General features: G+C 35.4%; 1 protein-coding gene across 7 annotated transcripts in view; it reads right to left on the bottom strand.

Moving 5' to 3' along the window:
- Window positions 1-13,214, bottom strand: part of CEP170 (centrosomal protein 170) — a 186,274-nt gene that overhangs the window by 144,075 nt on the left and 28,985 nt on the right. For all 7 annotated transcript variants that reach the window (XM_044002542.1, XM_044002544.1, XM_044002545.1 and 4 more), the window contains exon 2: window positions 1,491-1,636. In XM_044002542.1, the coding sequence (XP_043858477.1) occupies window positions 1,491-1,595 (105 nt within the window). In that variant the 5' untranslated portion in view covers window positions 1,596-1,636. The remainder of the gene's footprint in view (window positions 1-1,490; window positions 1,637-13,214) is intronic.

The following is a 13,214-nucleotide window of genomic DNA, read 5'->3' as shown; positions in this document are numbered from 1 at the left end:
AAAAAGCAGAACCTTATTTCAGATCATCTTACTCTAAATCCAGCACTCTTGTGGAAAGTGGAAACTTTACTATACTGCCCTCAAATTCATTTAATCTGAACTCCTTATTTTTACATATAATGAAACTATGCATAGAGAAGTGAAATGATTTACCTAAAGTCACACAATAAGAACCAAGATATTGTCTGAACCTGGATCCTCTGACTAAAAAGTCAGTGACTCCTTCAAATATGCCAAAAAAAAATTACCAAATGTTGAGCGGAAAGTAGAATGGGTTTTCCTGGAAAATAGCAGATATCCTATCCCCAAAGGTTTCAAGAGAAGGCTTGGTTATGACTTCTCAGGAATGTTGCAGTAGGGATTCCTATATGTACCTTAAGACTGACTAGTTAAGCTCTGAGATCCCTTTCATCTTTTATATTCTGTGATTCATTATAATTTAACATAAAGTGAAGTTGAAAACTGACTGAAAAATGTAGGTTTGCATTTCACTGTGGCTAAATATCTTATCCACAGTTATGTTCAAAGATACTTCAAAGATTACTCCCTTCATATGTAAAAGAACTTAACATAAGGAATCTTAACCTGTGATTATACTCAGAGTACTTTAGTTAAAGTTTTGTTCATCAAGCTACTGGGAAGAACCATAATGAAAAACACAAAATGCAGTAGTTTAACCACCCTACATAGTTTTTTAAAATGCCCCTTTAGGGGGCAGCTAGGTGGTGCAGTGGATAGAGCACCGGCCCTGGAGTCAGGAGTACCTGAGTTCAAATCCGGCCTCAGACGCTTGACACTTACTAGCTATGTGACCCTGGGCAAGTCACTTGACCCCAATTGCCTCACTAAAAATTTAAAAATAAATAAATGAATGAATGAATAAATAAATAAATAAATAAATAAATAAATAAATAAATAAATAAATAAAATGCCCCTTTACCTGGGAACCTAGGAACAAAATGAGTTAGCAAAAGAGAAAAGATCAGAACTTGGTTTTTTACTTAGTGATCTCTTAATTTCAAAATGCTGCTTTGAATTGTCGCCTTATTACAAAATAATGTTCCCTGCTCTTAAAAATCCAATTTAGCTTATTTTACTAAAAAAAAAAATTAACTATTACTTCTTATTCAATACTTTTTCCTTAGCAGCACCAGAACCAAGTGTTTCTTTTACTATGATGATGAGTAGAACTAAAAGCAATTTACCTAAAACTGAATAGCTAAAGTTAAAAAACATGTGTGTACATATGTATATTTGAGTATATGTATATACATTCTTATATACACATATGGGGTATCCCAAAAGTTTCAGTGCAATTTTAAACTTTTAAAGCTTAAAACAGCACTAGGATTTTGGAAAACTCTATATATGTAAAAACACAAAATAACTTCTTGAAAGTACTATAACTCTCAAAAGCAGTATAGAATAACCTTGTATAAAAAATCTAAACTTTAAGTAGACCCATATGGAATGAAAGCTGATGCAATTACCTGCAACATAAGTTCACAGTCATCTCTTCCAACAAAAATCATTTCTCGTGGCAGCCTGTGGCGGGTGCCTCCACTGCTCACCAAAAACCAGGATGTTAAGCTCATTTTCTGCTCAGCTTCTAAGTCTCTGGCAAGGCTACGTCATCCTGCAGAGAGAAACAAAGAAAAACACTTTCAGATATTTTTAGCTATAGTGCCTACTCAAAAAAACACTGTGAGTAGATATAGAATTCAAATAAGTGGTACTCAGTAGCATGTATACTTCTTTAAGTGGATTGTGTCCAGAGGAAATGAAACAAGCTATTAGATTAAACCAAAATTTTTTTTGAGAAACTCAATTCAAAAATACATTAAAAACAAATAGGTAGGCATTCAATTAATAAATACTTGACACAAGGAAAAGCTTTTTGTCTCAAAACAATTCATAATTGTCATGTGAATGTCAAGATGATACTAGTGTCATTTAGAAATTTTATTGGATAAATGGAAGGTAATCATTTTATTCATATTTGGCTACAAAGAAAACAAGAAAAGGTGATATATTAAACAAAAATAAATGAAATTCTACTTGCTTAGTGAAGGATTGGTGAGTATAACAATGGCACTTAGTCTTTGCAAAGACAAAGAAAGCCCCAAGACCCTCAATACATTTTCCATGAAAATATTAGATTCTATTTGAATTTGCAAAATAATTAAATACTGTAAAATGGTAAAATATAACAAAATATTCTACAGTTAAGCAAAAAACTGAACAATATTAAGCATTATTTATATATGGCAAAGAATTGGTTTAACTCATGCATAATAAAGAATTCATTCAACTGAAACAATAGGTCACTAAATTTAAGAAAAGCACAATAAGCTAATCTATGATCTTAACTGTCAAACAATATAACTTATTAGTGACAATCTATGAATTCTAAGTCTCTCATTCAACAAACTCCTTACTGCAGCTGCTCAGTAGTTTTCCATCTGTCTTTTCTGTTATATTGGGCTGTTAGCAAATCCTCGATCCATTTGATATACATAACATAGGGAGAATAGTGGAGAATCATGACAAATTTCACATGAGAAAAAAGTCAATTTAAATAGTTTAGAATGTGCACATCTGAATATTATGAAAAAAAATCACTGAATACAGCTATATTAGGATTTAGGTAAAGAGGACCCACACTGACATTTGTTAGGGAAAACTGCAAATAATGATATCAAGATGATAAAAATTAAAGCTTTCAACCTAAGTAAGGTATAAGAATAGTGGACAAAAAAAATATTTCGGGGGTAGCTAGATGGCACAGTGGATAAAGCACCAGCCCTAGATTCAGGAGACCTGAGTTCAAATCTGGCCTCAAACACTTGACACTTACTAGATGTGTGACCCTGGGCAAACCACTTAACCCTCATTGCCCCACAAAAATAAATAAATAAATAAATAAATTTAAATTTAAAAATTAAAAAAATATATATATATATATATAGTAGACAGACATAGTGGATAATAGAGGGCAGCCTTAAAATGAGGAAGACCCTTTTTCAAACACTACCATCTTACTGACCCATATTATGTCCCAAAAACAAAATGCTTAACCTTTTTTTATATTCAGCTATCCTTCAGCATTGTAAACTGGGAAGCTTTGCAAAAACTACATAGGGAGAGAGAGTTTCTACACTGAACTCCCTATACACAGCAATGAAATCACAGGTCCTGAATCAACTAAAACAATTGAAAAAAACTAAAACATTTTACCTCTTTATTCATAGCTAAATTCAGGCAGTGATGGCATCTGACAATGTAGAAAACATTCTGTCCTGATAGTACCTCATTAATCTACCAAAAGGAGATAGATATTTCATCATTTGATCTCTGGGGCCGTCACTGGTTTTTCAGTTACTAAAATGTCAGCTTCTTTTTAGGGATCTTTTTATTTATGTTGTTGTAGTCACTGTATTGGGTTTTTTTGGGTTTTATTTTGGTTTTTACTTCTATTTATTTCACTCTACGTAATTTCATACAATTCTTCCCAGGCCTTCCAGAATACCTCATTCTACATTTACTGTACAATTATATTCTATTACATTCATATATCTTAATTTTTCCAGAAAACCCTTAATATATAGGTACTAATTTTGTTTCTAGATCTTTACTACTTCAGAGAGTGCTACTATGAATGTGTTGTTATACAGACCAATCCTAAGAGTCTTAGTCCAGTTTTAAGCTACTAAACTTGAAAGTAAAAGCTTTAGTAGCTTTAAAACTATAATGGCTTTAAATTGCACTAAAACTTTTTGGACACTTCATAAACTGGACCATTATTTTTATCTCAACTTCCTTAGGATATATGTCCCAAGATGAAATCTCTAGGTCAAATTATATTACCATTTAGTCACTTTTCTTGCATAATTCCAAACTGTCTTCCATAAGAGATGAACTCGCAGCTCCTCCAATAAGGAATTAGTATACATATGAACATGTAACCCCTTCAACACTGGCTGCTCTCAGTTTTGTTGAGTCATCATTGCCAATCTGCAGATGGTAAAGTAAAACTACAAACTGTATTTATTTATATTTATTTTCTATATTTATTCTGTATATATCATATGTACTTCCACTTAAGATATGAAAAGTTATTAAGGAGCTCACGTCTCCCACATACACCCAAGTGAGTATCTGAAAAGGATTCCTGATAAAGCAATGACAAAGAAAACTAAAGAGAAATAGAAATAAGTTTCTCTATCCAGTCGAAATTATGCAAACAGATGGCCAGAAGCCATTGGAGTCTGGAAGAAAGATCACACTATGGAAGCCTATTGTGGAAATAAATTTCCACAGTAAGCAAATTTTTGGTACTATGGACACAAAGCTCAAGTGCTTGCAAAGTTCTGGAGGTGGCACCAAGATAAGGGAGTGAAGCCAGGAAGGTGCCTGAGCTCTCCCAAATTTCTCTCAGAAACAACAAGTTAAGTCTCTCAATGGATTCTAGAGCTGCAAAACCTATGAAAAGATGTAGTGAAACAATCTCCTGGCTTAAGATAACCTGGAAGGTTTTCAGGAAAGGTCTGTCTCACCTGGGTAAAAGGAGAGCAACAGCTCAGTGCAGAGGGTGTCTAGGCAAGCCAACAAAAGGCTCTTAATCACAGCACAGATCAGCAGCTAAGGACCCCTGGTCCCAGCTCAGCAAGCTAGTGGCACACAGGCCAGTTGTGAGCCCCCCAGCCCCAGTGCAGAAGGCAATCTGACACCTGGAGTATCTGTTACCCAAAATGCCTAACTAGGCTGGGCCACACCAGTGCAGTGAGAAAGCTGCAAGCTGCAAGCAGCTGAGGCTGCAGAGCAGAAAGCCAGTGACTGGACCCCTGGCCCCCAGCAAAAGAAGCTTGGGACAGTGCACACTGTACCCCAGGTACAGAATTCAACTTTAAAAGGCACAAAATAAGCTAAAATATGAATAATGAACAGAGAAAACCCCTCACAATAGAAAATTACTATGGCGACAGGGAGGATCAAAACAAACTCAGAGGAGAATAATGTCAAAATGCCTACAGCATATTTCATGACATTATCAAGGAGACTGCCCCAATGTCTTAGAACCAGAGAAAAAAACAGTCATTGAAATAATACACCGATCATCTCCTAAGAGAGACCCCAAAAAGAAAACTCCTAGGAATATCCAGAATTATCAGGTAAAGGAAAAAATACTGCAAGAATCCAGAAAGAAACAATTTAAATTATCAAGGAGCAATAATCAGGATGACACAGGATCTGGCAGCTTCAACATTAAAGGATCATAGGACTTGGAATATGATATTCTGAAGAGCAAAGGAACTGGGATTATAATGAAGAATGTACTACCCAGCAAAATTAAGCATAATCTTTCAGGGAAAAAGATGGGCATTCAACAAAATAGGAGATGTTAAAACTTTCCTAATGAAAAACCCATAACAGAATAGAAAATTCAATCTACATAAATACAAAACTCAAGAGAAGCATAAAAAGGTAAAACCAGGGGGTGTGTGTGCGTGTGCGTGTGCGTGTGCGTGTGCGTGTGCGTGTGCGTGTGTGTGTGTGTGTGTGTGTGTGTGTGTGTGTAGGGGGAAACCATGTTATTAAATAAAGTTTAAATGTTTACATTCCTACACAGGAAGAAGATACTTGTAACTCTTGAGAATTGTATCATTATTGGGACAGATAGAAGTACACATACAGAGGGTGTGGGTATAAGTTGATTTTGATATGATAATATTAAAAAAAAACCTTAAGGGGTGACAAAAAGGATTATACTGCTAGAAGAGGAAAGGGAAGGGCAGAATGGGGTAAATCACATCACATGAAGAGGCACAACAGACCTATTACAAAAGAGTTCCCCCTAGAAAGTATGGGTGAGATTTTTTTTTACCTTAATCTAATTTAGCTCAAAGAGGGAATAACATACATGCTCAGTTGGGTATAGAATTTTATTTTATCCTATAGGGAAGTAAGAGGGGAAAGGGAAAGAAAAGGGTGGGGTGCTGATAGAAGGGAGATCAAAACTGGGAGGCAAAAGGGAGGTGGGGTTGATATAAGGGAGGATAAAATGAGGGAGGTGATGGTCAGAAGCAAAACACTGGTGAGAAGGAATGGGGAAAAGAAAAGAGAAAAGTATAAACAAGGGGGAAAATAGGATACAAGGAAATACATAGTAATTATAACTGTGAATGTGAATGAGATGAGCTCTCCAATAAAGCAGAAGCAGATAGCAAAGTGGATTAAAAAACAGAATCCTAAAATATGGTGTTTACAAGAAACACATCTGAAGCAGTAGGATACACACAGAGTAAAGGTAAAAGGCTGGAGCAGAATCTATAATGCTTCTGCAGAAGTAAAAAGAGCAGGGGTAGAAATCCTTATCTCAGACAAAACAAAGCAAAAATAGACATAATATGAATATAGCAATCTCCTTTCTGATAAACCCAAAGACCCTAGTCTCCAGGATAAGAACTCATTATTTGACAAAAACTGGAAAATAGTTTGGAAGAAACTAGGCATAGACCAACATCTTACACTGTACAACAAAGCAAAGTCAAAATGGATATGTGGATGTAGACATAAATGGTGATATAGGCAAATTAGAAAAGGAAGGAATAGTTTATTTTTCAGATCTATGGAGAGGGGAAGAACATATGATCAAAGATGAGATAAAGAAAATAATGAATTAAAAGGTTTTACACAAACAAAACCAATGCCAACAAGATTAGAAGGAAAGCAGAAAGCTGGGAAACATTTTTTACAGCCAGTGTTTCTGATAAAGGCCACATATCTAAAAATATATAGAGAACTGAATCAAATATTGAGAAATGGTCAAAGGATATGAACAAGCAATTTTCAGATGAAGAAATCAAAGCTATCTATAGCCATATGAAAAAAAGAATGTTCTCAATCACTACTAATTAGAGAAATGCAAATTAAAACTACTCTGAGGGGGAAGCTAGATAGCGCAGTAGATAAAGCACCAAAGCACCGGCCCTGGATTCAGGAGTACCTGAGTTCAAATCTCAGACAGGTGACACTTACTAGCTGTGTGACCCTGGGCAAGTCACTTAACCCCCATTGCCCTGAAAAAAAAAAAAAAAACCCTGCTGAGGTAACCACCTCACACCTATCCAATTGGCTAATATGACAAAAAAGGAAAATTATAAATGGTGGAGATATGGGAAAATTGGAACTCTAATACACTGTTGGTGGTGTTTTGAACTGGTCTAACCATTCTGGAGAGCAATTTGGAACCATGTCCAAAAAGCCTTAAAACTGTATATACCAGGGCAGCTAGGTGGCGCAGTGGATAGAGCACCAGCCCTGGAGTCAGGAGTACCTGAGTTCAAATCGGCCTCAGACACTTAACACTTACTAGCTGTGTGATCCTGGGCAAGTCACTTAACCCCAATTGCCTCACTAAAAAAAAAAAAAACAAACAAACCCAAAACTGTATATACCCTTTGACCCAGTAAATACTACTACTAGGTCTATATCCCAGAGATCATAAAAAAGGGAAAAGGACTCACATGCACAAAAATATTTATAGCTGCTCTTTTTGTGGTGGCAAAGAATTAAAATTGAGGGGATGCCCATCAACTGGGAAATGGCTAATGAAGTTGTGGTATATGGATGTAATGGAATACTACTGTACTGTAAGAAATAAGCAGGCAGATTTCAGAAATACCTGGAAAGCCTTACATGAATTGATGCTGGGTGAAAAGAACAAAACCAAGAGAACATTGAACACAGTATCTTTTTTGTTTTATGAGATATTTTATTTTTTCCGTTACATGTAAAGATAGTTCTCAACTTTTGTTTATACATGCTTTACAATTTCAGATTTTTCTCCCTCCCTCCCCTCCCTCCCCCCTCCCCTAGACAGCAGGTAATCTGATATAGGTTATATCTATATATCTCTATACATATACATATAGATATATATATACACATAATAACATTAATCCTATTTCTGCATTAATCCTGTTACAAGAGAAAGAATCAGAGCAGTGATGCAAAACCTCAAAATAGAAAAAAAAAACAACAGCACCCAAAACAAAAGAAATAATATGGTTCAGTCAGCATCCATACTCCACAGTTCTTTCTTTCTTTTTTTTTCTTGGATTTGGAGATCCTCTTCCATCATGAGTTCCCTGGAACTCCTCTGTACCATTGCATTGGTGAGAAGAATATAGTCCATCACAGTAGGTCAACACTCAATGTTGATGATACTGTGTACAATGTTCTTCTGGTTCTGCTCATCTCACTCATCATCAGCTCACGTAAGACCCTCCAGGTTTCTCTGAACTCTTCCTGCTCATCATTTCTTACAGCACAATAGTATTCCATTGTATTCATATACCACAACTTGTCCAGCCATTCCCCAATTGATGGGCACCCCCTCAACTTCCAATTCCTTGCTACCACGTAAAGAGCAGCTATAAATATTTTTGTACATGTGGGTCCCTTTCCCCCTTCCATGATTTCTTTGGGCAAAAGACCTAAAACATTGAACACAGTATCAACAACACTTTGATAATCAACTGTGATAAACTTAGCTCTTCTCAGCAATACAATGATCCAGGATGATTCCAAAAGATCCATGATGGAAAATGTTCTTCACATACAGAAAAAGAACTATGGAGTCTGAATGAAGATTGAAGCATACTATTTTTACTTTTGTTGTTGCTTTTTTGCTGTTTCTTTTTTGTGTTTTTCCTCCTTTTGTTATGATTATTCTCTTAAAACATGACTAATATGGAAATATGTTTTAACATGATTGTAATGTATAACCTATTGCTTGCTAGATTTGGAAGGAGGAAGGGAAAGGAGGATGAGAGAAAAATTTGGAACTCAGAATCTTACAAAAGTGAATGTTGAAAGCTATCTTTACATGTAATTGGGGGGAAATTAACATTTGGCAAAAACAAAAGCACTTGTAGAAATTCTGCTTCAGAAGAAAAAAGAAGTGTCATGCAGAGGATTCTGGCACTGTGAATGGGATGGAGCCAATAAGGTTATGTCCATCCTGCATCTGTGCCAGGACAAAAAGCAACGATCAGAGGCAGTCTGAATATAGGTCAGTCTGACTTCTGACTTGGGTCAGGACCCAGCATGAACTCAGTAATCCTTGAGAGAACAAGCTTGAAACTAAGGGAAAAGCAATAAGAATGTGAGTGGCAACTCACTTTTCCATCTGAGATTTGTGGATTCAACTCACAGATTTGGTCAGGGACCTGCAGATGAGCTGACTGGACCAAAGGGGAACATGCATTAATGTCCCTTTGAACCTACAGTGATTTCAATTAGCTAACAGTAGCCGGAACCAGCAACAGTTCCCTGGTGCTCCAATTGGAAAACAAATATATAACTGTGTTGTCTAGTCCCAAAACAGAGTCTGGAACTTATAAAAGCTCAGGTTAGGAAGACAGTGATTAGACTTCCTCTTAGATCTGACCACTGAAGGTGAATCCAAACTTTGCAGGTCCCTAGCTTGAGTCACCCAATGACACAGGACTTGATTCAGAGAAAGTCAAGGGAATTCAAGGGATTCAAGGAAAGATCAGGGCCAAATGTGGCACTGGCAATCCCTCACAGAGCATGGCTCAAACACAAAGTCCCAATTCAGGAAATAAAAGGGAAAAAGAAAAGAGACATCCATGATAAAGAACTGTTATGGAGTCAGGGATACACAAGACAAACACAGAAGGAAATATCTCAAGAACACCTACAAGCAAAAGACTCAAAGAAAAACATAATCTGGTCATAAGATCAACCAGGATTCCTGAAAGAAATAAAGGACAAATTTAAAACCATAAATTAAAGAAATATCTTAAGCAAAAAATTGGAAAACAAATGAGAGCACTTCCAAGGAGAATTCATAGTTCAGTGTAAGGTATAAAACTTAACCCAAGGAGCAGACTGTTCGAAAATCAGAATGTAACAGAAGTTAATTGCTTTATGAAACAACAGGATGTTAATACAAAGTTAGAAAACTGAAAAAAGTATGCAAGAAAATATTAGGTGACTTTGTAAACAACTGATCTAGGAAAAAAGTCAAGGGGAAAAGGATCTAAGAATCAATCTACCTAAAAAATGTGACCATAAGAAAAGCGTGAATATTGTATTTCAAGCAATCATGAATGAAAAGAAAGATTCCACATCCCACTTTCCTACAAGAAACCCTAAAATGAAAATTCAGGAATGTCACAGTCCAAATCCAGAGCTTCAAACTTATCTGAAAATACCACAAGCAGCAATAAAAAATTCAAGTATCAAGGACCCAGGTCAGGTTTACACAAGATCTGTCAACTATAAACTAATAAAGGAAGACAGCTTCAAATAACATTATTTTTTAAATAAATTTATTTTTACATGCACTTATATTCTTTCCCTCTCCCCACAACAAATAACTCCCCCTTAAAAAAACAACCCCTCATCACAAACATGCACAGTTGAGCAAAACAAATTCCCACAATGGCCATTTCTGAAAATTTATGTCACTTTCTGCATTTTAACTTGATGGCCACTCTGAGGAAAGGTGAGTGGTCTTTTGTACTTGTCTATCAACATGGCACTGATCAGAATTCTAAAGTTATTCAAAATTGGTTTTCTCTATACCTAATTTTACTAAATTATCCTATTATCCTAATTTTCATGTAATTGCAACAATATACTGAGGTCTTCCCAGTTGCCTCTGAAATTGTTCATTTCATCATAACTTATGGCAAAATAATATACAATCATATAACACAATTTGTTTAGCCATTCTCCAATAGATTGGCAAAACCCTTAAGTTTTCAAATTATGGTTATCAAAAAAAAGAGCTCTATAAATATTTGTGCATAAAGGTCCTTTTTTCTCTTACTTTGATCTCTATGGGGAATAGGTCTAGTCGTGATATTTTTAGGTCAAAGGATATGCACGGTTTAGTAACTTTTGAGGCACAGTTCCAAACTGCTTTCCAGAATGGCAGTTGCTAGTGTGTCTGGTTTTTTTATGTAGCTCCTGCAACATTTATCGTTTTCTACTATCATCTTTGCCAGGCTAATGGGTGTGAGGTAAAATCTCTAAAATGCATTTAATTTGCATTAATTATTAGTGGCTTAGAGCATCTTTTCTTATGGTTGTAGATAGCTTGAAAGTCTTCCTATGTTTATGCTAAATATACAATTTTATATAGTCAAAATTGTCCATTTTTGTGTATGATCCTATAAGTTGTTTGGTCACAAACACTCCTCCTACCCAAAAATCTCAAGGGTAATTTTTTCTTTGTTCCTCTAATTTGTTAATGACGTGACCTTTTAATTCCAGTTCATGTCCATTTAGAAGATATATTGGTATATGAGGTGAAGTATTAATAAAAAACTAATTTTTGCCAGATGGCTATTCCATTTTTATTCCATTACATTATAAGAAACAAAAGTGGAACTTAAATAGAAGTGATCATAAAGGAACAAGCCTGAAACACCACGGTCTAAATCCCACAACATCTTGACTATAGAATTATCAATTTTGGGGAGGCATGGGGCAGAGTAGAATGGGAGGGCACATAAAAAGGGAGAAAGGAACAAGAAGATAAAGGGAAAGTGATAATAATCCAGTCAAGTCAATGGTACGCAATGAAGAGAAATAAAATGAAGTCTCTTAGAAAGGAGAGAGATTAGAGAAGAATGGGCAAGTATTCACTATCTGACAAAAACTGTTGGGAAAATTAGAAAGCAGTTTAGCAGGGGAATGCCCATCAGCTGGGGAATGGCTGAACAAGTTCTGGTATATGATTGTGATGAAATACTATTGTGCTATAAGAAATGACAACAAGCAGAATAGTTTCAGAAAACCTGCAAAGACTTACAAGAACTGATACAAAGTCAAATGAGCAGAACCATGAGAACATTGTACATGGTAACTGCAATATGTATTTATATATACACACACACACACACACACACAGATCAACTGTGAATTAATTAGTTGTTCTTAGCATACAGTGATCTAAGACAATTCCAAAGAACTCACAATGAAAAATGCTATCCACCTCCAGAGAAAAAAACTGATGGAGTCTGAATGCTCAAAACATATTTTAAAAATTCTTTTGTCTGTTTTCTATCACAATATGACTAATAAATATGTTTTGCATAATTTTACATGTAAAATCTATACCAAACTGCTTGCCTTCTCAATGAGGGGGTAGGGGTAGAAGAAAGGGAAAGAATTTTCAACTCAAAATTTTAAAAAACAAAAGTTAAACTTTTTACATGTAAATTGGAAAAGGACAAAATGCTTTTAAAAGGGTGGAAGATTTTTTAATTATGTAAAAAGGAAGAAACTGTAAACACATCCTTTTTAGGTAATAATATAATAGTACTAAGTCAGTCAACAAGTATTTTTTTTGGAGGGGGGTGAGGCAATTGGGGTTAAGTGACTTGCCCAGGGTCACACAGCTAGTAAGTGTCAAGTGTCTGAGGCTGGATCTGAACTCAGGTCTTCCTGAATCCAGGGCCGGTGCTTTATCCACTGCGCCACCTAGCTACCCCTCAACAAGTATTTATTAAATTCCTACTGGTCATGTTAAGAATTATCGTTAGGGGGCAGCTAGATGGCGCAGTGGATAAAGCACCGGCCCTGGATTCAGGAGGACCTGAGTTCAAATCCAGCCTCAGACACTTGACACTTACTAGCTGTGTGACCCTGGGCAAGTCACTTAACCCTCACTGCCCCAACAAAATAAATTAAGAAAGAAAGAAATATCATTAAGGGAGCACAAACAAAAAGCACAGACCAAAATGAAGACTTAACAATTAAATACTAAATAATGAGTGGATCGAAGAACAAATCCTAGAAACAATAATTGTGAAAAAATAATAATGGTGGAATATATCAAAATTTCTGGAATGCAGCTAATGCAGTCCCCAGGGCGAAAATACCTTAATATATACATTAGCAAAATAGAAAAGTAGAGAATAAGTAAACTGAATGTGCATTTTTTTAATACTACAAAGTTAACAAACCCAAAATAAGTATAAAAGAGGATATAATGAAAATTAAAGTAGAAAAAAATAAACAGGAAATCTAAGAATACAGAAATGATAAAGAAAACTAAAAGTTGATTCTTTGGAAAAAGTTAATATAACAAATTAAATAAACCTTTACTAAAAATGAAAAGAAAATCAACAGAAAAGAAAATGAAAAAAATGAAATACAACAAAACCAAAAGA

This window comes from Dromiciops gliroides, chromosome 4 (genome assembly GCF_019393635.1).
Source record: "Dromiciops gliroides isolate mDroGli1 chromosome 4, mDroGli1.pri, whole genome shotgun sequence".
Classification (NCBI taxonomy): Eukaryota; Metazoa; Chordata; class Mammalia; order Microbiotheria; family Microbiotheriidae; genus Dromiciops; species Dromiciops gliroides.
Note: the sequence above shows the minus strand (reverse complement) of the source record. Positions and strands in the feature narration are given on the sequence as shown.